This window comes from Fistularia commersonii, chromosome 26 (assembly GCF_037954325.1).
Source record: "Fistularia commersonii isolate RoL2024-O1a breed Wild chromosome 26, RoL_Fcom_v1.0, whole genome shotgun sequence".
NCBI classification, from domain to species: Eukaryota; Metazoa; Chordata; class Actinopteri; order Syngnathiformes; family Fistulariidae; genus Fistularia; species Fistularia commersonii.
In genome coordinates, this window is record NC_141309.1 from 2,472,882 (window position 1) to 2,498,438 (window position 25,557).

General features: G+C 45.6%; 2 protein-coding genes across 2 annotated transcripts; one reads left to right on the forward strand and one right to left on the reverse strand.

Annotated features, from left to right (window-relative positions):
- Positions 1-2,492: 2,492 nt before the first annotated feature.
- rnf180a (ring finger protein 180a) lies at positions 2,493-10,526 on the reverse strand. The gene is made up of 4 exons (XM_086174374.1): positions 9,531-10,526; positions 6,459-6,726; positions 5,439-5,564; positions 2,493-3,951 (listed from the first exon to the last, which is right to left on the reverse strand). The coding sequence occupies exons 1-4, from the start codon at positions 10,524-10,526 to the stop codon at positions 3,746-3,748; spliced, it is 1,596 nt and encodes a 531-aa protein (XP_086030500.1). The 3' UTR covers positions 2,493-3,745.
- A 4,387-nt stretch (positions 10,527-14,913) lies between these two features.
- Positions 14,914-16,823, forward strand: htr1aa (5-hydroxytryptamine (serotonin) receptor 1A a). The gene has a single exon (XM_086173762.1). The coding sequence runs from the start codon at positions 15,184-15,186 to the stop codon at positions 16,447-16,449; it is 1,266 nt and encodes a 421-aa protein (XP_086029888.1). The 5' UTR covers positions 14,914-15,183; the 3' UTR covers positions 16,450-16,823.
- The last annotated feature ends 8,734 nt before the right edge of the window (positions 16,824-25,557 follow it).

Below are 25,557 nucleotides of genomic sequence, written 5' to 3' on the forward strand. Positions count from 1 at the left end.
TCTGAGACAACAAGTTCCTTCGGATAAATAAAGTTATTCTTATCTTAGTTGTGCGAGCTGATCCATATGTGAATCATCATTTGCTGTCCACTTTTTTATTTTTTATTTTTGCACCCATCTCTTTAACACCCAAGAGCCATTTGGACCCGGTTTCCAAGGAAAAGAAAACACTAGGAGCCGCAATTACTTTTTAACGTCTAAAATAAAAGGTACCACTTTATATATTGCTTTTTGTTACCTTTACACTTTGTATAAACAAGCGTGTGGTGTGTTGCTTATAAAGTCCACGAAGTGCTACACAGAAAATTAAATTTTACTTATGTAATGAACAGGTTTTGAACATTTTCAGCTTTCAGAGCATATAGAGGAGCCTTGACCTGAATTTTAAAAATAAATTGAGAAAAAATGACTGTGACAGTAAACAATAAAAAATAAATATTTGCAAAATATCTTCATAAATATTTATCTAACCTTGTTAATGGGACTTCTGGTCCTGAACATCTGGGCACAGCGTCTGCAAATCGGGGCTGTACTGGACTGTGACGTTTATTTTGAGCGTTGAAAAATAATAGATATCATTTTATTTTTCAACATCACAATAATTTTCCAATTTAGAACTAAAACTAAAAAAGGAACAAACACAAATAAAAAACACAAATAAACACAAATAAAATTCACTTCAATTAAATACTTTATCATAAGTATTTAATATTTATATTACATATTTATATTATGAATAGATATAAAATATTAAGTAATTATTAAATAACTAATTAATAAGTATTGATAAGTTTATACGTATTTGATAAGTATTTATAAGTATTTAATAAGTCCCTTCAATGGCAACCACCAGGTATCCATGTGTGCGCTTAAGCCAGACTCCTCCACTGCAGCAGCCCGGTCAGCCTGGAGTGTGTTTGCATGCAGCTGCAATAAATAAAACATTTAAAAAAAAATCTGATTTCATGTTTTCCAAAGTTTTCTGGATCCTGCTTTTTTTTTTCTCTGTCGCTTTCACCCTTTCTAAATTCTTATTTTGTTTTGTTTTCAGAATCCCATGTGGGGGCACTCGCTTTCCCAGATAGCAACTTTTACAGTCAACCACTCTAAACACACACACACACACACACACACACACACACACACACACACACACACTGCTCCTGTTGAGGGCCTGCGGTCCAAAACCGCAGTCCAACCTATGAACCATAGAGTAAACCCGACACTAACTTTAAATACATTTATCACTGACATGAGAACAGCTCGGGGCGGCACAGCGGCGCAGCGGTTAGCATTTCCACCTCGCGGTGAGAAGGTCCCTGGTTGGATTCTCACAGGAGGCCTTTCTGTGTGGAGTCTCCATGTTCTCCCCAGTGTCTACGTGGGGTTCCTCAGGGTTCTCCGGGTTCCTCCTGCAGTCCAAACACATGCGTGTGGTTCATTGGAGACCCTAAAATTACCCAGACGTGTGAATAAGAGGGTGAATGGTCGTACTGTACGTCTGCATATGATGTGTGAGTGGATGATTGTGTGTCAAAATGACGTAAATGATAGGGTAAATAGTTGTGTGGGGATGAAAAGGTGAATGTTTTGTATCTTTGTATGACATGAATGGAGGCGTGATTTGTTGTGTGTCTCTATATGATGTATGAATGAGAGGGTGAATAGTTGTATATCTCTACACAATGTGGCGATGAGAGGGTTAAAGGTTTATGCGTCTGGATAACGAAAACGAGTGATTGAATAGTTGTGTGTGTCTAACATATAAATGAAGGAGAGAATGCATGTTTGTCTCGATGTAAGTCACAGGTTTGAGAGGATGAGTGATTTATATCTCCATATATGTCCATGTATGTCTCTATATAAATAAAGGAGTGAATGACTGTCACTATATGATGTGTGAATGAGAGGGTGAATAGTTGTAAACAGTGACGTGCGGTGAGGTTGATGGCTGGTGAGGCACTCGTAATTTTATTTTTCTGGAGCCCAGTAGCAAAAAGGATCCCTGGGATCAACGGTGCCCCCTACCTTGAGGCACCGTCACTGCGTGCCTCACTTAATGTCTCTTTGCAGTCATTTTATGTGGCTGAGCACAAGAAACGCGTTACGATTGTTGACGAAAAACATTATACACATCAGCTAAATTGTGGAAATTTAGTTCATATATTAAAAGTGTTTGAAAATTTTAATAGTGACATACACAGAGGCAGGAATGCGGTCTCAGTGCATAGCATGCCGCTACCGTTAGCATAATCATTGTGCAATCCATTATGGGCTCAGCACGTTTGCCGTGTCACCGCACGTCTCTGCTTCATATTTGAACGGTAAATGTGAATTTAAAAAAAAAAACTGACTAAAAATGGTGAAGTTAAGTGGAAAATAACTTTATAGTACAAATCACTGAATAAATATAACCATCGAATTTATTTTACATTTTTTTCTCTCCTTGATGACGAGTGAGGCCCGGCCTCCCCTGCCTCTACTGACGGCACGTCACTGGTTGTATATCTCTATATGACATGTGAATGAGAGGGTGAATAGTTGGACGTGTTTGTATAATATGCAAAGGAGTGAATGAATATGATCTATAAATGGAGGGAATGACTTTGTCTCTATGACGTGTGAATGAGAGAATGAAGGCTTATATTTCTATATTATGTAGGAATGAGAGGGTGAATGGTTGGTTGCCTCAACATGAGTGAATTATTGTTGGTTTATGTACGACGTGGGAATGAGAGGGTGAAGGGTTTTATGTCTCTGTATGACGTGGCTGAACAAATGTTTGTTTCTATATAAAATGTGAATAAGAGAGTAAATGGTTTATGTTTCTGCATGTCGGCGAATGAGCAAATTATTGTATGTCTTTCTTAGATAATGAATGAATTAACCATGGACGAAAAACAGATTTATCATAAAACATATTCCCAAAACAGATAAATTGATAGATAATAAATCCAAATTGTTCCTGGTGACAGCCTATATTTCACACATGTTTAGGAAAAAGCCCCTTCCTGCTGTTGCAGCGGTGATTCACTAACCGAAGGCTGACGACAACGTTTTTCTTCTTTTTTTTAATCAAATGACCTCGATATGAACTGCATTATCTCCACCCGAGTTGGCGTTTAAATATAGATCACATGCTAGAAGCAGAAAAAGGGAATTGATAGGTGATCGAAGACCGCAATCGGGAACCTAAAAATACATTTGAGTCGCTGTCAAAACTTTATTTGCCGTGAAAAAAAAACAGGGGTCGGGAGGCCGAGTTGGAATATATTAGAAACATTTTGTATCCTTGTTACTAAATCGCAAAGTCAAAAAAAAAAAAATGTTTAAAAAATTATGTTTTACCGTTTTGTGTCATTTCAGCGCGTCATCACTTGGGATCTCAGCTACTTCAGAACATTTACTCATTACTCACCCATCTGCAAACACCTCATTCAATTCACTTTTCTCATAATGCGTGATCGGAAACAGAACCGACCGAAAGCGTCCGGATTTTGCATATTGCTGCGGCGTTATTGTGCAAACGTTGGGATTTTTCATCCGTATCAAAATAGTCAGTGATGGTAAAATCCTTAAAAAAAAAACGATCGAAGACGGGGAGCGATCGCGTGCCGAGCGTCCATCTAGGTGAAGTTCCCAATTTAAACAATTGACCAATCAGAGAAAACCAACTGAAATTCACTAAAAGTCCCCGATCTTCGATCGTCCGCCTTCCCGACCCCTCTGCGGGGTCACCGGGCTGTCAGAAGGACGGGAAAAAGAGGTAACAGATGAAACAGAATATGAAGAAGCCGATGACCCAGTTCACCGAGTAGATGTAGATGATGACCATGTCCATGTCGAAGCGCCAGCCTCGCGAGTCGTCCTCGAAGTCCATGGCGTCCAGCCGGTAGCCTCCGCCGTGGGTTAGCGCCCGGCGGGCGATGGGACTGGACTGCCTCTGGAAGCCTGGGGGGGGACGACAAAGGAGCGCTGAACAGTAGCCGCCGTCCAGCGTTGCGAGCGCTCTTGCGTGGACGCGATGATATATGTAGAGATCATAAATATAAATATATAGGAATGAATAATAGACGCGCGTCACTGCTGCTCCCGGGCCATTCCAGCTGTTATATAAGCTTCTCCTTAATTTGAAATGTCTATCAATGTGGGAGGCGCGGCAGGGGTTAGTGCAAGAAGGTCTGTGGTTCTATTGCCACACCCTAAATGAAAGGGTGAATGGCTCTATATGACAGGACTGAAAAGGGTAAATAATGGCACGCCTGGATGAGATGAGGGTGAATGGTTGAATATACACTGCTCAAAAAAATAAAGGGAACACTTAAAAAACACATCCTAGATCTAAATGAATGAAATATTCTTATGAAATACTTTGCTCTTTACACAGTTGAATGTGCTGACAACAAAATCACACAAAAATGATCAATGGAAATCAATTGTATCAACCCGTGGAGGTCTGGATTAGGAATCACACTCAAAATTAAAGTGTAAAAACAAACTCCAGGCTGATCCAACTTTGATGTAATGTCCTTAAAACAAGTCAAAATAAATCTGTGTTGCTTCCTGAGTGGACACTATGATTTCACACAAGTGTGACTGACTTGGGGTTACATTGTGTTGTTCAAGTGTTCCCTTTATTTTTTTGAGCAGTATATTTATATCATCTGTGAATGAATGGTTGTGTCTTTATATAACATGTGATGAGAGGGTGAATCCCCAACCTTTTTTTTTTTGTACCAGGGATCAGTTCGGATGGGTTAGAGGCGCACGGTTCAAATAATACATGTTTTTGTCAGTTCACGGTATTTAATCTGAATACAATAAATTAGACTTTATATTAGGCAATTACAATAATTTTGCACTGTAATTATAGAAAGAATATAGTTTTGAGGGCTTCATTGCTTCATTAGCTAGCTGTTCACTGCAAATAATGCATAGCGGACGCAGCGCTTGTGTAGCACCTGTTGCTATGAATCTGTAATTTAGATAGGAATAGCGATATTTTCCTTGTTTGCTCGTTTATTCCCGAAAAAGCTCATTTTTTTTCCAGGGGCTGGCTTGCTGTAGCTGACGTGTGAAATGGCGTGACAGAGTAAAGCGCGGCAGGAAGGTGAAGGCGGAAATAGTTGTTCTTTGTTTTGTTTTTTTAAATAAGATCCGAAAAATCCAACAAAAAAAAAGTATAATTTGAGCCAAGAAAGACTTTCCTTGCGGCGCGGTACCAAATTATATGAGAATGAAAGAGTGAAGTGTTGGATGTCTAAATTTGGGCCTCCCTGCAGGCTAAGCGTCGTAGAGAGTTAAACAAACAAATGTATATCCAGGATAAACAAAAAGCATCCGTACTTTACTTTAATAATTTACATTTTCTTTTTTGTTTCGGTCGGAACGACGCGGTGAGAAGTTCCGACACGCGCGCCCGGTTGCTGAACGCTCACCTCCAAAGATGCGGAAGAGTTTTCTGCAGCTCGGCAGCGGCCACTTTGCGCAGTTGGCTTTCTGGAAGTTCTGTTTACGGGACAGGTATTCCTTCGGGAAGAAGGTCCTGGCGGTTTGGTTGAGTTCTTTGCGAGAGGAGAGAAAAACAAAACGGAGATCGATTTATATAATATGGAAATCGTCCGTTTCTCTAGTTTCTCCCATCCTGCCGTTTCCATGTGACCTTGGCTTTTTCTAATCAACACAAGAACCTAATCTACAATCCTCGTCACCTAATCACCAACAAGGGCCCTCAGTGCGTCTTCAGTCCTCATAACCGCGGCCACTCTGCCTTTTAATGGCCACAGCCGCGTCCGCGACGCTCACTCTCTCCGACATACATCTAGAAGTAGGCCAATGTGAGTCATCGAACCTCATTACTTATTTATGAGTTCTTCCGAATCCGACTACGTCCCGTGTAATCAGCGCGGCAATCACTCGGCCCCGCATGGATGTACCTGGCTGGAGGAGAAAACCGGCAGGTACGAAAAAAAAAATAAAAACCCCACGCGCGAACGCGTCGTTTTCGCGTGGGCGCGTTAGCTTGAGGTTGGTTGGATGGTATAAGGACATCTGCTTTCCCTTGTGAACTTCATTTAAAAAAAAAAAAAAACACAAAAAGACGGGGGGGACAAAAAAAAAAAAAAGAAAAGGCTTCCCGTTTCCTTCAAAAAAAACAAAACAAAATAAAACCGCGTTTGATTTCGCGCGGATGACTCATCTGTTCACAGCTGAGCCGGAGGTTTGCTCCGCTCCCCGTGGGACGTCTGCAGCTGGGCCCCCCTCAACAATATTCAGCTTAGATATCATCTGCTTCTCCACCGACCGACACAAGACTACAGATTGCGGCTCTGTTGTCCTTTTTTTTTTTTTCCCCCCCAAACTCGACTGTCACCCTGACACTCCTATCATCAGTCGGGACGCCGCGTCTGGTTTTTATATAGATACGATGAATATTTGTCCTTCGCCCATTAGCTCACCCTTCTGGAAGAAGACATGGGTGATGACTGTTCTGCAGAGAGGGCAGGGGGTGTTGGTGGGGCTGTTCTTCGCCAGCGTCCTCAAACAAGGTTCACAGAAGATGTGGCTGCAGGGTTGACACATGTAAGGGCTGAAGTAAACGTCCAAACAGACGGCGCAGGTGAAGCCGTCTCTGTCCCCGCCGCTGGCGTCCTCTTCGTCCTCGCTGCTGTTGCCGCTGCCGCCGCTGCTGCTGCTGCTGCTGCCGCCGCTGCTGCTGCTCGGGCTCTGAGGCAGAACACACACTGTTAACACGGAGGCTAGTTTATTGTTTTGCACGCGTGTTTGGGATTGATTGTAATGAGGGATTTAGAGGAAAAAGCGATGGTATTTTGCACTAACGTGTAACTTTACGTCGTCTATTTTATTGGTAACTACACTGCTCCACAGCATTTCCGAGGGAGGTATTGGACTTTCTGCTACGGGCTTGAGGGAATTTTCTCCAAGCTGAGAAATGTAGCCCGATTAAAGTGAAAAGATTAGCTGTTAGGGGTCGTCCTTAAACGACAGCAACGCCGCAAATAGGCCGTGTGTGCGGTTCGATCCCCGGCTACTCCTGTCTGCAGCCTGAAACGTCCTTGGGCATTTTTGGCCCGGTTAGCACCTTGCATGGCAGCTCGGTGTGTGTGTGTGTGTGAGTGAGTGTGTGTGTGTGTGTCTGTGTGTGTGTGTGTGTGTGTGTGTGTGTGTGTGTGTGTCGCTGTGATTGGGTGAATGCAATCCGCCAAAAGTACATAAAGTGATTAAACCCTCAACCGTGGACGCGTGCAGCATTTGATTTTATAATATATTTATATTATGATATTATATTATAATATTATTATATTATATACAATATAATATATATGTAATATTTAATTACAACATCCTTTATAAGCAGTCATACTGAAAGGGACTGTTTTTGTTGGGAAAATTAATATTTTTACTTGTTATTTTATTTTTATTTCTCCTTTATCTTGGTTAGGAATTTCCTGCAATTGTCTTAAGAATTGAAATGATCGTAATTGTCATAATTATCCTAAATATTATATCCTAAAAATATCTAATTATATTGGAAATATATCAGGAATTATCTTAGTTAGGAATTCCTGTTGTTCCCAAAGTACGATATTTGAACATGTAGTGAAGCGAATTTCCACCAGTGCGATTTACAGGACTGTCTCAGAAAATGAGAATATTGTGATGAAGTTCTTTATCTTCTGTAATGCAATTACAAAAACATAAATATCATACATTCTGGATTCATTACAAATCAACTGAAATATTGCAAGCCTCTTATTATTTTAATATTGCTGATTATGGCTTACATCTCAAGAAAACTCAAAAATCCTATCTCAAAATATTAGAATATCATGACAAAGTAATTTTTTTTTTTTTCTTTAAATTGCATTACAGAAGATAAAGAACTTTATCAAAATATTCTAATTTTCCGGGACAGTTCTGTATATTTACGAGCATTTATCTGATGGTTCTCCCTTTTCCCTGCAGGGCGAAGCGTCCGTGTAACTCGTGGATTCTCACGTTTTACCGTAAAGCGTGAATAAAGGTACATAGAGAAAAGTTGATAGTGTTTACGGCATTTAGCTACTCCTCAATTCTTGAGAAAAAGAAAAACGAGTTTATATTATTTGCCAAATGCTTTGCTGCTGCTTCGAAACCTCACAACTGGACTGAATTAGCATCTTCTCCACCCTTTCAGGAGCGGTTTGGATGCACCGGTTTGGACCAGGGTTTCTCCATCGCGCTCGTCCCGTCCGCCGTTTCCCTATCAGACGGTTTATCTTCGGCGCCGTGTAAATAAAACCCTTCTTTCACCAGACTCCCCGCGGAACCCGGTCGTGAAGCTCCCGTCTCGAACGCGCTGCCAGGCGCTTCCGGAGTAATTACCACTTTTTCCTCCGCGGGCGGAGCTCCGGGGACTTCCCCGCGGCCCCCGTCCCCGTCTCCAAAGGTGTGTTATTAACATGGAGGCAAAAACAGGAAACACACAACGGCGGCGCGATCATGACCGCAGAGACTCTCCCCTTGGATACACACCATACACACAGCCGGCATTATCGCCGTCGCACCACCCGTATTCTATATCGGAAAAACCAAAGCTTCTGGGGGCAGAAGTGCATGATTCAGATGCCGAGCCAGACGTCGGAAATCATCCGGAGTGAGTCTACGAGGAAAATGTCGAACTGCTGCGGCGTCTGGGCTCATACGGTTCAGAAAACATGTCCCTTTTGCACACAATGAGCTAATTTTTGATGTTAAAATGAAATCTATGGACTCATTGCTAAGGAAATTTGTTTAACTGGTACCGGGAACGAAAAAGTTCTACCAATCGATGTTGCTTTTCCAGCCCGGACTGGTTGCCGGGTCGAATATAAACACTCAAGCATCACAAATTCATTCACGACAACGACAAATAAGACGATTCAAGCTCTCATTCGCGTGACTGGAAAAGCTCAGGTCTCCAGTGGCGAGCCAGGAGGAACGCCTCACAAAAAAGTTAGAAAGAAGAAAACAACCCTGGGTAGGAGCGAGCCTGAAAACAATGCGGCTATAAGCCTCCTCCGTCTCTTCGGCAGCCAATCAGACGCGAGGAACATCCTTCGTCTGGCCGGCGTTTTAAGGGCCCTCCAGCCTCCGAGCCTCATCACGCAGCTAATTCAGACGTAACCCCACTTTAGGGGGAGGTGCGCTCTGAGAACGGCTGCTGAGACCGACCGGCTGCACGTAGGGCCTGATGAGAGGCAGCGCCTGGGTGGCGTGACGATACAAACACACACACACACACACACACACACACACTGGCTGACTTTTAAGGCGTTAATCTTCAAACTCAAAAAAACGCAGGCGACACTTCAAGTGACTCCGGGAAGCTAATTTTAGCCCGAAACGATCTGAAGCTCGGGAGTATAAATAGATCAAGCAATCACTCCGGGGAATGATATGATTATTATTATGGGATGGAGGCGCGGAACAACGCCGCCGTTAATTTCCTCGCGATGATTGCGTCGTCCGTCCGAACCTGCGCGCTTCACCTGTCTGCTCTCCTGCAGATGATTCTGTCGCCACCTCTCCCTCCTCCTCTGCCTCCTTCTCAGACACTTAATCCTGTTCCTCTCCCGCTTGCTCATCCTCTTCTCTCCGGCCTGGACGGAGGACGGCGTCATCGCCGGGGTCAAAGTTCGACCCGTCACGCCGTCGCCCCCTTCGCCCCCCTCCGCCGCCTCCCCCAGCTCCTCCTCCTCCTCCTCTTCCTCCCCAAGCTCTGTGCTGGCGAGAGAAGGGATGCGCGTCAGAGTCTGGCGAATTTGAGACGGCCATTCGATCCCCGCGCCCGTCCTCACCTCCACCCAGAACGGATCTTGCTCTCGGTGCAAAGCGGCGGGGTAATTCTGCCGGTCCGCCGCGGCCGCCCGGGAGGAAAGTCTCTGGGGGGACGGAGGTGCGGGTCGGGCTCGGACGGAGGTCGAGGCGAGGGCGGGAGCGGCGGACGTCATCGCCGGCGGCGGACACCGAGGGCTAAAATTGGCGTTATTGATCCTGGGGCGGACGGCGCCGCGGGCTCTCGAGCTCGACCTCTCCGACGCTTTTATCGCGCCGCCGGCCTGGACGTCCGAGCCGCAGCCGGACAAGCTCTCGGTGCTGCTGCCGTCTTTCGCCGCCTCGTTCCTAGCGGCCTTCCTCTGCCTCTGTTTTCCCGTTTCTCTCCCTTTCTCCAGGCTTCCAGCGAGTTCGCCTCCCCGCTTGTCCTCATCCGGGTCTTGAGCCGCTTCCGTCCACCTCCCTCTACCGTCCACGCCGCCGCTTTTCCGGTGGGCTTTCCTCCCGGGCGGGGCGGCTCTCGCCGGGCGCTCCGCGCCGCTCGATTTCCCTTCTCCCGCGGTATTACCGCCTCTTCTCCACGGCTTCCCGGCGCTCGGGCGCAAAGCGTCGGCCTCCTGGTTGCCGCTTTCCCCGCGTCCATCCTCGGCTCCGTTCCCCCTCACTTTACCGGAGCAATGCACGCCGCTGGCACCCAAGTGCGTGCCCATGATGGCGCTTATTCGGCCTTTGCCGCCAGAGCACAGCCGATGTAGCTTCCGCCGCCTAACCCGCTCTTTCCCTTATCATCCTACACCCGTTCCCCTCTGCCTCCCGCTGTATCTGGATGTATGGGTTTGAGTTTGAGGGACTGTTCCAGCGCAGAGGAGGCGAGTGGAGCAGCTCTCTGGTCCCGTCTGTCCTCCCACTGTTAGCCCACTGGGACTTTCCACGCTGTCAACAACGACCCCCCCCCCCCCCCTCCGGCGAGCCCCATCACAACAGTTCCACGGCTCGTGGCCTCACTATTGTCCCCGTGTGTGTTGAAAAACGCATCGCTGTGCAACCGCTGAACGCACGAAATAAGGTGAAAAAACCAGAGCCGCCTTTTTTCCCCCCCCCCTCTCATATTCAGTGTGATGATGTCAGCTTTTTTTCTTTCCCGTGGCTGTGAGAGAGGGAAAAGAACACGGTCGGGCGGTCGAGCGTCGAGCCGTGACAGAAGAAACATCTCTTTGACATTTCTCGGCGCGTTAGAGTATCGGACGCCCCGTCGCGACGCGGGATCCTACGCATTCAAAAGGGGTTTTAAAGACAAACCGCCAAACTTTTTTCCAAAACGGCTCACGTGCTCGCATTCTCACATCTCAATCCTCTCATCCGTCTCAACATTCTAGCATCCAACTTGCAGTTATTTCTTGAAGAAGAAGAAATCAGTTAATCGTAACAGACAGAGATACACAGAACCCAGACTGAGATGGTTGGGTGATGTACAGAGGAGGGACAGTGAACATGTTGGAAGACGGATGCTGGAATTGGAGCCACCAGGCAGGAGGTCTAGAAGAAAACCAAGGAGAGGACTTGTGGACGTAGAGAGGATTGAAGGTAGTTGTGTGACAGAGGAAGATACAGAGAATAGGGTTAGATGGAGAAGGTTGATTTGCTGTGGGAAGGGAAAAGCCCAAAGAAGAAGAAGAAGAAGTAGTTATACATCGAGCCAGTGATAAGATAAGCTAAGATGAGATAAGCTAAGATGAGATAAGCTAAGCTAAGATAAGATAAGATAAGATAAGATAAGATAAGATAAGAACAACTTTATTTATACCGAGGGAAATTGTTGTGCCAGAGTTACAAGAAAAATATAACAATAATAAATAATAGTAGAAAATTGTATAAACAATAAGAAATAAGAGGAAGGGCAGAATAAGAAATAAAAATAAACTATAAAGTGTCTTAAGTAACAAGTGAAGAACTATAAAGTGTCTTAAGTAACGAGGGAAAAATTATAGTGTCTTAAGTAACAAGTGAAAAAATATAAAGTGTCTTAAGTAACAAGTGAAAAACTATTAAGTGTCTTAAGTAACAAGTGAAAAACTATAAAGTGTCTTAAGTAACAAGGGAAAAATTATAAAGTGTCTTAAGTTACAAGTGAAAAACTATAAAGTGTCTTAAGTCACAAGTGAAAAACTATAAAGTGTCTTAAGTAACAAGTGAAAAACTATAAAGTGTCTTAAGTAACAAGTGAAGATAAAGAGTGCACAAGAGTATGTGAAAATATTGTACGTGTAGCTGTTATGAAATTAAATATTGCACAGTTATGAACATATATACAGATAAATAACGGCAATTTAAAATGATTGCAATTCACAGTAAGTGGGTAACAGATTTTTTTTTTTTTTTTAAGTTTTAAGGTTCCCTGCGGCTGAAAGGAGTGGAATTTAAAAGTCTGATAGCCTCAGGTAGGAAAGATCCTGTGGTGTTCAGTGGATGTGCGGTGAGGTTCATGGCTACTATGAGGCAGGAGAACTGCGTGCCTCACTTAGTGGCTTTATGATCGCTCAGCACAAGAAACTAGTAACACACATACAGTTGTTGACAGAAAAACACTGTACATTGGAAATGTAGTTCATATCGCAAAAGTGTTTAAATATTTACAGAGATAGCGAGGCGGTCTTAGTGCAGAGTATGCCAGCAGTCAGCTGTCATTGCCCAATCTACATTGAGGCTCAACAGTTATCAGACTCACTGCACATCTCTTCTCAGTATTTAAACAGTAAATGTGAAAATCCAGACATTTTTCCATCTCAAACTGGTTAACGTTAAATGAAAAATACCTGATAAATACTATTTATAATATCTTAATTGTTAACTTAATAACCATTTAATTCTTTTTTTTTTTTTTTTTTGCCAAGATTGGCAAGTGAGGCACGGCCCTTCCTGCCTCCCCTGACTGCACAGCGCACAACATTAGCGAAATTTGACCACTGAATTCAACCCATCATGTATTTCGCACCATGACGGGGAACACTTCAACAGGTGACCGCTTTAACCCCCTGCGACACGCTGCCCCATTAATGTCAGCCGTTAGCATGTAGCTGTCAGCGCCACTGGGGTTAGCAAGGGGTCAAGGAGGAAGGCTACCGGCGTTGAGCCAGAATCTTCCTCTGGTTTTTGCACCAGTAAAAGGCAGCTGTTTCATCACTCATTAGCATGTTGGCTTCCTTCAGGAAACAACTTCATATGAATAAAATCTGGCACTTACTTATTGTTTCTCACCCTCTTGCGACATGAAGGTGATGATGCCCTTGAAGCCGTGGCTCCCTCTCACTTCTTCAACCGGAACCGGTCTCAGTTGGACGCTATAAAAAGCAACAGTCCGACGAGCCTGTCGGGGAACCGCAGTCCGCCCAATCTGCCAGGAAAAGAGATGAGCTGCCGAGTCATTCTTCAAAAATCTAATGTCGGCGGGAGAGCGCTCGCCGGAAAGTGTCAAAAAAAAAGATTCCCCCAGATGAGCCCTCCCGTCAAGGTCAGCAGATTCTACAGCGGCGGTTGTAAAACGATCATTAGCACCGAATCTATCTTTCCGGACGATTTACGGGAGCCTCGTGCGTCCGAACCACGCCCGACTCTGAAGATGCTCAGAGACATTCGGATCGGAAACCGCGGAGAAAATGCGACGTGATCGGTGAGACGTAGCGCTTCTGAAAATGCACTTTCCTACGATTAGCATATTTGGCAATATGCTTATCCCGTATCACGGTGATTTAGGTTCTTTTTGTGTCGATGAGGACTCGATCCACTTTTAGAGACGAGCGGGTTTCGAGTAATATCCAAACTTGAGGTTTGGGGAATTTAAAGAGCGGTGAAATTGTGATTTCTTGTGACGTCGTTTCTGTACAAGATGTGATTCTTTGCAGATGACATGGTGATGTTTAGAGAAGCAGGAAACAGATCTAGAGAGGTGGACTAGAGGTATGTCCTTGAAAGGGGAGGGATGAAGGTTGGTATGACTGAATACACAGCGTGTGGATGACCGAGAGGGACCTACGTGGAGGTCAAGAAGGTGGAGGATTTAAAATATTCGTGCTGGATCGTCTGGTGTGTGAAGAGGAAGTGAAGAAACGTGTGCAAGAGGGTGGGAGAGGATGGAGACGAGTGTCAAGACGTAGCAACCGGAGTGAAAGGAAAGGTGGAGGTGAGAGCAGCCATGCTGTTGAGACACCGAGGAGAAGATGAGGAGGTTGTTCTTTGGGAGTCCATCAGAGGGAACACACAGGTTAGATATTCTGGAAATAAAAGTCCAGACGGTTTGAAGGTGCACCGACGCCGGAGATTTGAACAGAGGGATGCTGACGGTGGACGAGAGGAAGACGAAGACTTGCTGTTCTTGTTTTTCCTTCAAGGGTCACCACAGCGAACCAACCTCCATCCGACCTTCTCATGTCCTCTTTCACTCTTCCACCGTCCCAAACCGCCTCAGTCTGACCCGATCTCGTCCCTGATCCCTCCCCTCCTTCCTCCAGCTCCGCTTCCTGTCTTTTTCTAGAAGAAGAAAAGGCTTTCCGGAGCCTGGATGTGGAGTTTACTTTACCTAGAATTGATTTCACTTTATTTTATTCATGTTAAGGTGTTGGAACTCATGCCTGCAATTCTCAAAGCGGCCAGCAGATGGCAGCAGATCGCCTCCATGGACTGGAGCGTGTTCTTCTACTCCTTTTCACTTTCATCAGTTAAACCTCCTTCCACTCGTTCGCTCCGCTTGTTCAACACAACTTTAAAAACATACCGGCCCCAAATAAAATAAAATAAAAAAAAAAAAAAATTAAATTAAATTAAAAAAAAAACACATAGGCAAACTTTTTTTTTTTTTTTTTTTTTTTTTTTTACTCCTCCGGTCTCTCGGATCGAAAATTCTCCCTCGCAATGAACGAAATGGAAGAAAATGAGATGATTCTTGAGGAAAAAAAGGCAGGGGGTGAAGGAGAGCCGCGCTCCTGTCCGGGCGTCTGCGGTGCGCGGCGGACGGGCTGCGCTCCTGGGCGACCCCCGCGCAGGCTGACGTACCCGCAGCCGCCGCTATAAATGAATTCACGTCCTCAGCAGGCTCAGACGAGTGTGGGTGCCGGTGAACGCAATCCGCTGTCAACACTTACGGGATGCACAACACACACACATCTCTCTCATGCACACACACATGCACACGTCTGCGTCATGCGTCCTGAGTGCGACGGCGCAAACCCCGCATCTCCGATGGGCGCCGGTAAAACGCACGGGAGCGGCGGCGGCGTGAGGGACTGACCCGGTGTCGGTGTGAGCGTGCATGTGTGCGTGTGCGTGCGCGTCCTTCCCTACCGCTGGGAAAGTTGCGATCCGAGCGCACAAGTTATGGATTACGCGGCGGGAAGCAGCAGCAACGACAGCAACGCCACCGGCGGCGGCGGCGGCGGCGGCGTGGCCGTGGTGACAGACTGGGACGCGGCGGACAACGCGACGAGGACGGGCTTCCTCCCGGACCCGGAGCTGAGCTACCAGATCTTCACCTCGCTGCTCCTGGGGGCCCTGATCCTGTGCTCCATTTTCGGAAACGCCTGCGTCGTGGCCGCCATCGCGCTGGAGAGATCCCTGCAGAACGTGGCCAACTATCTGATCGGATCCCTGGCCGTGACGGACCTCATGGTATCGGTGCTGGTGCTGCCCATGGCGGCCCTCTACCAGGTCCTGAACAAGTGGACTCTGGGCCAGGAGATGTGCGATCTGTTCATCTCGCTGGACGTTCTGTGCTGCACCTCGTCCATCCTGCACCTGTGCGCAATCGCCTTGGACAGGTACTGGGCCATCACCGACCCCATCGACTATGTAAACAAACGGACGCCGAGGAGAGCTGCGCTCTTGATAAGCGTGACTTGGCTAATCGGTTTCTCCGTTTCTATCCCACCTATGTTAGGCTGGAGAAGCGCCGAAGACAGAGCAGACCCCGACGCCTGCACCATAAGCCAGGACCCGGGCTACACCATCTACTCCACCTTCGGGGCGTTTTACATCCCCCTCGTTCTCATGCTGGTGCTGTACGGGCGGATATTCCGGGCGGCCAGGTTCCGGATCCGCAAAACGGTGAAGAAAACCGAGAAGGAGCGCTGCGCGCCCCGGTCCCCCGCCGTGCTCCACAAGAGGAGCAACGGAGACACCGGCGGCGGCGGCTCCCCGAAGCCCGGCTCGCCGTGCGTCAACGGCGCGGTGCGCCACGGGGGGGAGGAGGGAGAGTCCCTGGAGATCATCGAGGTGATCGGCAGCTCCAAGACTCACCTCCCGCTGCCCAACACCCCGCTGTCCTCCTCGCAGGGCTTGGAGAACTTCAGCGAGAGGAGCTCCGGAGCGCGGAGGAAGATCGCGCTGGCGCGGGAGCGCAAGACGGTCAAGACGCTGGGCATCATCATGGGGACCTTCATCTTCTGCTGGTTGCCCTTCTTCATCGTCGCCTTGGTGCTGCCCTTCTGCGCCGAGAGCTGCTTCATGCCCGACTGGCTGGGCGCCGTCATCAACTGGCTGGGCTACTCCAACTCCCTCCTCAACCCCATCATATACGCCTACTTCAACAAGGACTTCCAAAGCGCGTTCAAGAAGATCATCAAATGCGGCCTCCACAGACCCTAGTTGACCCCGTGCACGTGCGTTCCTCCCCCCCCGCCCCCCGAAACGCCAACGGGAACCGCCGGTTGACGGCGAGGAGCGGAGAAAGGTCGACTTTCTTCAGGGACGGTCCTTTTCTAGCGGTTTGTTTTCCGAGGACGGTGACCGACGCGTGACGGGACGGGACGGGCCTTCGGTGTACGAGCCGGTGTTTGTTCCGTGTTGTACCTCCAGTATCTACGCCTACGTGCGGCCGTCATCCTTGTATCGCCATGCAAACGCGCCGTGTGCTGAATCCATGATGCATTTCACCGTGAGACGGGCGCCGCCGCCGCCGCCGCCGAGGTCACCAGCTTTGTAGCATCCACACAATAAAAGCAACGGAAGCTTGCCTTGAAGATCCAGAGAGTCCATTCTTATTTGTGCTTTTCTTGTAGAACGGTGGTCTGGGGAGATCTTCTCCAAGGTCCAAGGCGCCACTTGGACCACTTTGGTGTCTGATTGACGTTCCCGGTTTCATGTGTGCGTGTGTGTGTGTGTGTGTGTGTGGGGGGGGGATCATGAAGCAGCTCGGAGGGACAACGGCACGAAAAATGAAAAACAGGGTTGGACTTTAGAAGAAGGAGGAGGGCGAAGGCTTCGTGGAGGACCATCGCGCCCGGCGAGGAGACGCCCGAGGCCGGAGGACGACCTTCTGACTCCGAAGCACCTCCACGAAACGAAGCTCGCGGTCAAACCCGACATTTTAGAAAGCATGAAGCAGCTTGAGGTGAAGCAGACGCACATGTTAGCACATAATAGAATAGAATATTCCTATAATCGTCCCACCGCTCAATAAAATAAAGGGAACACTAAAATAACTAATAATGATAAAATAATAATAATAAATAATGAAATATTCTGAACCCATGGAGGTCTGGATTTGGAATGAAAATGGAAAAACACACCAACGGTGATCTCATGTCCTTAAAACAAGTCCAAATGAATCCGTGTCGCTTCCTAAGTGGACACTTTGATTTCACACAAGTGGGATTGACTTGGAGTCACATTCTGTTGTTCAAGTGTTCCCTTTATTTTTTGGAGCAGCAAATATATATACATAAATAGGTGGGTAAACAATCTGACTATATAAACATTATAGACTCGCAGAAATTACGATTAGCAACAAAAAAAAACAAAAAAAAAAACAGCAATACTTGCAGCGGTAAACACACAGTACTGACAACCTGGAGTGTCTTAGTGAGGGTGAATGAATGAATAAATGAATAAATGAATGAATGAATGAATGAATGAATGAATGAGTGAATGAATGAATGAATGAATGAAAGAGTGTTAAATAGTCAAATAGCATAATTAACAGCGTCATTTTGCACAATTAGATGTTTGCAGTTGGGCTTGTGTGGTTCACAAGCATTTATTTGGTTGATTTATATCTATTTATTTCATGTCTCCTGGTCAGATAGAAACAAAAAAAACCTTTTGTAATAATAGCCATGACTAACAAACCTGTGCTTGATGAACACACGTCAGGCGTGAACACTCGGACGCGGTGTTACTCCACGCCACGCGGTATTTTATCGCTCACGTGCCGTGCTTTCGTAACATATAAAACCCGGAAATGACTCTCGACATCACACATTTGGATCTGTTCTGGGAACGGTAACGGACGAATTCCCGAGGCCGGCGACGTGCAGACATGACGCTTCATCTGCTGATCTGTCCGCCGCCAGAACCCAATCCAACCCCTCCGGGATTTGACCGCCTGCTCTTTGCTCTCAGATCCGCCGAGTACATCGAGTACGTCTCTCTAATCCGGATGATATGTGAACGGCATGATGTAGGAATGAGAGGGTGAATGTCTCTAAGTGATGTGTGACTGTGAAGGTTGTTTGTTGTGAATGAAAAAGTGAATGAATTAAAAGGGTGAATAGTTGCATGACTCTAAGTGATTTATGAACGAGTGAATGTTGCATGTCACTACACGACGCATGAATGAGAGGGTGAGTGGCTGTTTGTCTCTGCATGACATAACGGCTAACGGCTAACGGCTAACGCTACAAGTAGATTGTTTATATTGCGACTATAATAATAAACAGGAATCCGCTGGGTGGATCCACCTTTTCCGTATGGCGTCTGTTTTTTTTACCCATTTTGCTAGCTTGCGGGTTACATTTTTGGCGCTCAAGCCACCGAGATGTAACCGGAAGATTCGGATCATTTTTCAAAACAAAGATTGTTCTGACTCAGATAATAAACCAACGGAAATAATCGTACCGGAAATGTTGTATGTTCCTGCATGATGTGCGGGTGAATGAATGTTCTACGTCCCTCTACGATGTTTAAATGAGACGGTGACGGCTTGTATGTCTCTGAGTGACATGTGAACGGGTGAATATTCTGTCTTTATATATGTGTGAATTATAGAGCGTCTCTACATGACACGTTCATAAAAGAGTGAATGATTTAAGTCTCCATATTGACGTCTAATGAAAGGGTGAATGGTTGTATATTTCTTAATGATGTGTGAATGAGTGAATGTTTGATGTCGTGAGATGTCACGCAAATTAAAAAGTGAATGATTTATATTTCTAAAAATTCAAAACTGGGAAGAAGGATGCTGAGGTCGGAGCTCCCGGGCAGGAGAATCCGAGTCACGGAGGAATTCCTGTGATTCAAACTTTGACGGAGCCAAGAGATGATACCGGAAGGAAGACACCCCCCGAAAACCTCTTGCCGCCTCCGTGCCTCGGGCTTTCCTCCTCCACCTCCTTGCGCTCTGCCGTTCCTTCTAAAAGCCTTCTGGGCAAAATCGCTCTCGTGTTCGCGGGAGATGTGGATTCATGACGGCCTCTCAGGGATTCGCCGAGAACGTGATGGGAGGCTTCGGGCGGAACAGGATACTCGCTTCGACTGAGTCACATCTGAGCAGGACCTTTAAGATAATTACGTCCCGGCCCTCGTGTGGGATTACCAGACAGATGACCAGCTCTGAACTGTGCTGTAATCTGACCGGTCTGGTTTGTGGGATCGCATTAATCCCACTCACGGTGGGATTTTGAGTGTTGAGATTCAAAGGTAGGCACGTCGAGCTGATGCAGGAGCCTCGCCTCCAACCCAACACCAGAGGAAAATTCCATGATGTGGTGCCAGTCGTAGGGATTACTGTTTTTTATGGATGTCCCGTTGCCCTTTGGCCCCAAAGTGTGGCGTCAGATTCTGCCCTGAACAGAAAACTGCCCTGTTATTTACAGCCTCCATATATATGAAGGTTAAGTTGGAAAAAAAGAGTTATGGCGGCGGGATCTCAGCGTAATCTGAGATATAAACTGGTCTCAAAAAGCAAAAAATAAAAATGCCAAATACATATATATATATATATAAGCATATTTATGACGCAGCTGTAGTCCATTGTGAATTGATCTGTTGCTCTTCTTCGGGTGGCAGCCAATCACCTGCCTGCATCCAACCCACAGCCAATCACCTGCCTGCATCCACAGCAGAGCAAATCACCTGCCCCCACCAATCCACAGCCAATCACCTGCCTGCATCCAACCCACAGCTAATCACCTGCTTCCATCTAAACTGTAGCCAATCACCTGCCTGCATCCAACCCACAGCCAATCACCTGCCTGCATCCACAGCAGAGCAAATCACCTGCCCCCACCAACCCACAGCCAATCACCTGCCTGCATCCAAAGCAGAGCCAATCACTAGTCTCCCTCCAACTCTCAGCCTTGTTAATAAAGAAAGTAATCCAAAAATTGGAATGCTACTGCCAAAAATACAAATATTTATACAAATAAGTATTAGTATTAAATAAGTAGTAAATACTTATTTAAAAGTATTTACGGGGGTCCTCCACTTTCTTGGGAATTTCTTTCATAAAGCGCAACATAATGCGATTTTCGCCATTAAGTGGGAACTCACATGCAGCACATAAGTAGCTATGTCGCTCACCTACGCTAACGCGGTAGTCAAATCATAAAGGACATAAAAACACCGCAGTCAAAATAGCAAACAAATAAACAAAGACTTATGCTTGGGAGCCATAATGAGGTTTCCAAAAAAAATGTATGAATGTAGCACATACAAAACAGCGTGAAACCGGTGAACGCAAATGAAACCATCTTTCTTGTATGATGTTTTCGTCCGTCCTGCTCGCCAACCAGTTCGGCGTGAAATTCGTATTGTCGCAAACGCAATGATGGAACCAGACTTTCGGAATACATTTATGGGAGATGGAGAGGTGACGTCTAAAAACCAAGTACTGAATGTAAATGCAAATTTGACTTGATTTGTTTCAAAACGTTTTCCAGGGGAACTCACATTCACACACAGGAAGCTCGCCAGAACCGCAGCGCAAGGCCGACAATCCGATTGGTGACTTTCTTATTGGAGGGACTCTGATCGAAGCACAGACAACCCCGTGCTAGCTAACACCTATCGGGCGAGGATGACGTCTGAGTGTTAAAATCATGAGCGGCGTGCTAAAGATGGAAGGAGGAAAAGGTTCGGAGGGGCCGGAGGAGGTTTTCCCGCGGCGTGCTGCGGGCAATCTGATCCGGCTCCGGCCTCGGGGAGCGGCGCCAGGAAATGCAGGGAAAATGAAAGTTTGCTGTGTTTTCAGACACGGACATTTTATTGATTTTTTTTCTTACAGTCAGGGTGCTGCTTTTCAAAGAGTACTACAGATGCAGTAGTTGCTTTGAGAATGCTAATAGAGAAGTACTGGGAGGCCAGAGGGAGCTGCATTGTGTTTTTGTAGACGTAGAAAAAGGATATGTCAGGGTGCCAAGAGAGGAAGTGGCAGAGAAGTATGTTCGGCTGGTGCAGGACATGTATGCTCGCTGTGAGACAGTGTTGCGGTGTGCTGTAGGGGTAACAGAGAAGTTCAAGTTGGAGGTGGGACGCCATCAGGGATCAGCTTTGAGCCCCTTCTTTTTTGCAGTGGTGATGGACAGGCTGACAAGAAACTCCACGGACCATGATGTTTGCAGATGACATTGTGATCTGTGGTGAGAGCAGGGAACAGGTTGAGGAACATCTAGAGAGGTGGAGGTCTGGAAAGGAGAGTAATGAAAGTTAGTCGCAGCAAGACAGAGTTTATGTGTGTGAATGAGAGGAACCCGGGAGGAACGGTGAAGCTACAGGGAGTGGAGATCAAGAAGCTGGAGGATTTCAGGTACTTGGGTAGAAGAGAAGTGGAGAGTGTGGAAAAGAGGCAAAGAGACGGGTTCAAGCAGGTTGGAATGGGTGGAGAAAAGTATCAGGGGTACGAGGCGATAGAAGACTATCAGTCAGAAGGAAAGGAAAGGTGGACAAGACAGTGGTGAGATGGTCTACAAACAGCGACAATGACCAAAAGACAGGAGGCAGAGCTGGAGGTTGCAGAGATGAAGATGCTGAGGTTCTCTTTGGGAGTGACCGGGATGGAGAGGATCAGGAAGGAGTCCATCATGATAGATGTTTTGGAGAAAAGGTCAGAGATGGTTGGGTCATGGACAGAGGAGGGAGAGTGAATATATTGGTAGACAGATGCTGGAATTGGAGGTCTAGAGGAAGACCAAGGAGAAGATTGATGGACTTAGTGAGAAGATATGGAGTTAGTTCCTGTGAGAGAGGAGGATCCAGAGAATAGGGTTAGATGGAGAAGGTGGATTGGCTGTGGAGACCCCTGAAGGGAAAAGAAGGGGAAGAAGGGTGCTGCTTTTCAAAAGCCGCCATGACATGGATGGATATGGAAATGCACGTGGGCACTCGCCAAGACACACACACACACACACACACACACATACACACACTATGGGTGATGGAGGACAGGCGTCACATGTTCAAGGACGGCGGCAAACTGCAAGTAAACAATATCTAATGCTTCCCGCCTCTTCACGCTCACAACTCGGCAGCCCGACAGACACGAGGCGCCTGGTTCCGGCACCCGTCCCTTTCAAAATCACGCCTTTTTTCAAACTCCACTTCATCTCCAGCCACTTCTGACACAACCCTGAGTGTGTGCTGTCTTTTTTGTTTTTTTTTCCTTCCTCTCTCTTCTCCACTTGCTCTTTTCCTCGCCGCTTTCAAAAACTTTGATGGGATTAGTTTTGCGGATGCACAGAAAGTGCACGAGGTGAAGCTCCGGCGACAAAAACAAAGCGCTAACCGCTCGGCACGGCGCGTAAACAAAAGGCCGATCCGAACAAACGGAGCCCGGCGCGGTTCGCCCGGAGGCGGCAAATCCCGCGCTATTGTCGTCTGTTTGTTGTGTGTGTTTTTATTTCAAAGGAATTAAGGATTGCGTCACTTTCCACACCGGACCGTAGCGGCGCAGGCCGGGAGCGGATCTGAAAGCGAGCTTCCCGAGCGTGGCCTCGCGAAATGTCTGCGAGGGACATAATCTGTCGGTGTGTGAAGAAAGGGTTTAAACCGGCGCTTTGAGCTGCATCGATCCGGGCCAGTCGCGGGCTCTTGCAAAAAGAAAAAAATAAAACTGCTTAAAAATAGTCATGGGGGTTATAGTAAAAACTCTAATTGAAAATACGAGTAAAATAAAACAATGCGGCAGTGGCGCAGCTGTTGGATCCCACCTCCCATGTAAGGGGTGGCTTTTTTTTAAATAATAAAATCAAAATATAATAAAATAAAATATAAAATAATAAAATCAAAATATAATAAAATAAAATATAAAATAATAATATAATAAAATATAAAAGAAAATGTAATAATTTTATATAATTAAATATCAAAAAATAATGTAATTAGATTGTTTATTATTTTAGTTTATTCATTTTTAACATGTTATTTTAAATTTGAAGATTATGGCGATTTCGTAACAGCAAAATAAAACACGTTAAAATGTTTTTGTCGCTCTTTTTGCACACGTCTGTAAAAAAATGACAGCGCGCAGAGAAGACAGCATTTTTGTTTTGCTGCCTGTGGATAATGTAATTTCATTTTTTGCATAAAAACTCAAAAAGGACTTAAATAGACTATGAGTATTTTGCTTCAAAGTCTTTTTGTTGGAGTTCAAAATGTTTGTTGCATACAGAAATGGAATTTTGTTTTTTTCTGCAGTTGTTCATTGATTTTAAAAAATGATTAAAAAAAACTTTATACATTGCATAAAGTTGCATGCCGGCCAAATGGACCGCGTTCAGCAAAGTAAGAATTTCATTGTATTGGGAAATAGATTTCCACACCGTAAATTTCACAATAGATGCTTTGAATCTTTGACTCTTACAAGGCAAAAAAAAAAAACAACGTTATATGCCATGCTAATTAATTTTAAATATCAAAAAAAAAAAATTCTGCACAAGGTAGCCTGTAAATTGAAGAGAGTGAAAATTGTAATTTAAATATTTCAATGAGTTGGCATTTGATTTAAATTTACAATCATTAAATGATCATATAGATATTATTTTGTATGTAAGCATCCATACAAAATGCCCAGGTCTGATTTTGACCCTTCGTTTTCCTTCTGTGAATTTTTTACTGTCTCAATATGACATGTGAATGAAGGACTGAATGTTAATAAGAATAAGAATAAGAATAAGAATAAGAATAAGAATAAGAATAAGAATAAGAATAAGAATAAAAGAACAACTTTATTTAGGAAATTATTGTGCCAGAGTTACAAGAAAAACATAACAATAATAAATAAAATAAAAGTAAAAGTACATAAATCAATAAACAAAATATAAAATTGTATAAAAGTGTATGAAAAAAAAAAAAAAAACCCGCCCAATGAATGTTTGGCTCCATTTCCCTTCCAGAAAGGGAAAATAAAAAGCTAGAAGCAATGACCTCACATGTTGAGCTGAAAAAGACCAAGACATGAACCTCAGCAGAAACGTGGATGATTTAACAACACCGCCGCTGAATCCGATTACAGTGTGAACGTATGAAATCTCAAAAGTTGAAGCTACCGCTCCTGCTTATAATCCCCAGAGGAGAGCCAGACAGGGAATATCTACAAAGTTAGCACAGAGTTAGCGTTACCGCCAGCGGGCGTCCATTAAAATGAACACATTAACATCGGCCCAAAAGCTTCGTTTAATAGCCACGTCTTGCGTTTGCGGGAATCTGCCGAAAACTGCATGAGATCCTGTTTCACGGTTTCAAAAATAGATACGCGGTTTTAAAGCACCTCTTACTCGAGTTTGTAACTTTGTTATGGGGCGTATCCCTGTCGAAGTATATGAAATAATCAGGTGTGTGTAAAGCGCCGTCGTCACATGTCACAAATGTCACATTCACCGACATATCGGACAAAAGTGGACTCTCACAGTGGCAGGATGAACTCTGGGTCAAACCGCGAACATCAACGCCCCAGACGCTGTGACCTCTGACCTCCACAATAGTGGTTGTGGATTCAAGCTCTGCACACCTTTTTTCCCCACGCCGTTTCTGCAACGCCGAGCCGAAAAGGGAAGTCGGCGACGGATGAAGAACAAAACGCCTCGGTTCCTTTTTTCAGGCTTGTCCCCTCCCCCAACTAAAAAAAAAAAAAAAAAAAAAAAAAAAAGCGATAGAAATGAATAAATTTATTACACGCATCACGTTTCCGGTCGGTCTCGGTAGCTGATTTGTCCTTTTGCCGGGGTGAATCTGAAATTACCGGTTTGATTTATTTTAAAGTCACCCATGTGTGGGAGCAGTCAGAGCCGTCGCTCTTCATCTTCACGGTCAGATCCTCCCCTCTGCGGTAACAGGTGGCGTAACGCGTTCTGACGAACGGTCGCACAGCAGGTCAGAGAGGAAGTAAAGGTTAATTAAATGCTAACCAAAACTTCTCAATAATAGGAATTTGTACATGACCTGGTCACGAAAGCCTTCCGTCAGTCCGCCGCTTCACCACTCCGTCTCAAAAACGGCGACCGTGCGAAAGGTCAGGGTTTTTTATGCCCCACCCGAGGGGTGAAATGGCGATTCTTAATTCTGATTAAGTGCAGTGTATTATCGCGGTGCGTCGCGGACCTGCAGCCCATCTATCAAATGCAAAACTTAATTACACAATCGATTTCACGTATTTGCCACGATTACTTGCCGACTCGAAGGGGCTTTCGATCGAAGTTGCTCACACGGAGGTAAACAACGGCCGCGCCGAGAACGACGCGCTAAGCAAAACTGTTTCGGCTG

What these genes read in the sequence shown, in the direction of transcription:
- rnf180a (XM_086174374.1), bottom strand. Translation starts at nt 10,526, where the DNA reads ATGGGCACGCACTTGGGTGCCAGCGGCGTGCATTGCTCCGGTAAAGTG. An exon ending in CCATGTCTTCTTCCAGAAGG is followed by an intron (nt 5,565 to 6,458) that starts GTGAGCTAATGG and finishes CCTCTCGCAAAG; the next exon opens with AACTCAACCAAACCGCCAGG. An exon ending in ACTCTTCCGCATCTTTGGAG is followed by an intron (nt 3,952 to 5,438) that starts GTGAGCGTTCAG and finishes GTCCCCCCCCAG; the next exon opens with GCTTCCAGAGGCAGTCCAGT.
- htr1aa (XM_086173762.1), top strand. Translation starts at nt 15,184, where the DNA reads ATGGATTACGCGGCGGGAAGCAGCAGCAACGACAGCAACGCCACCGGC.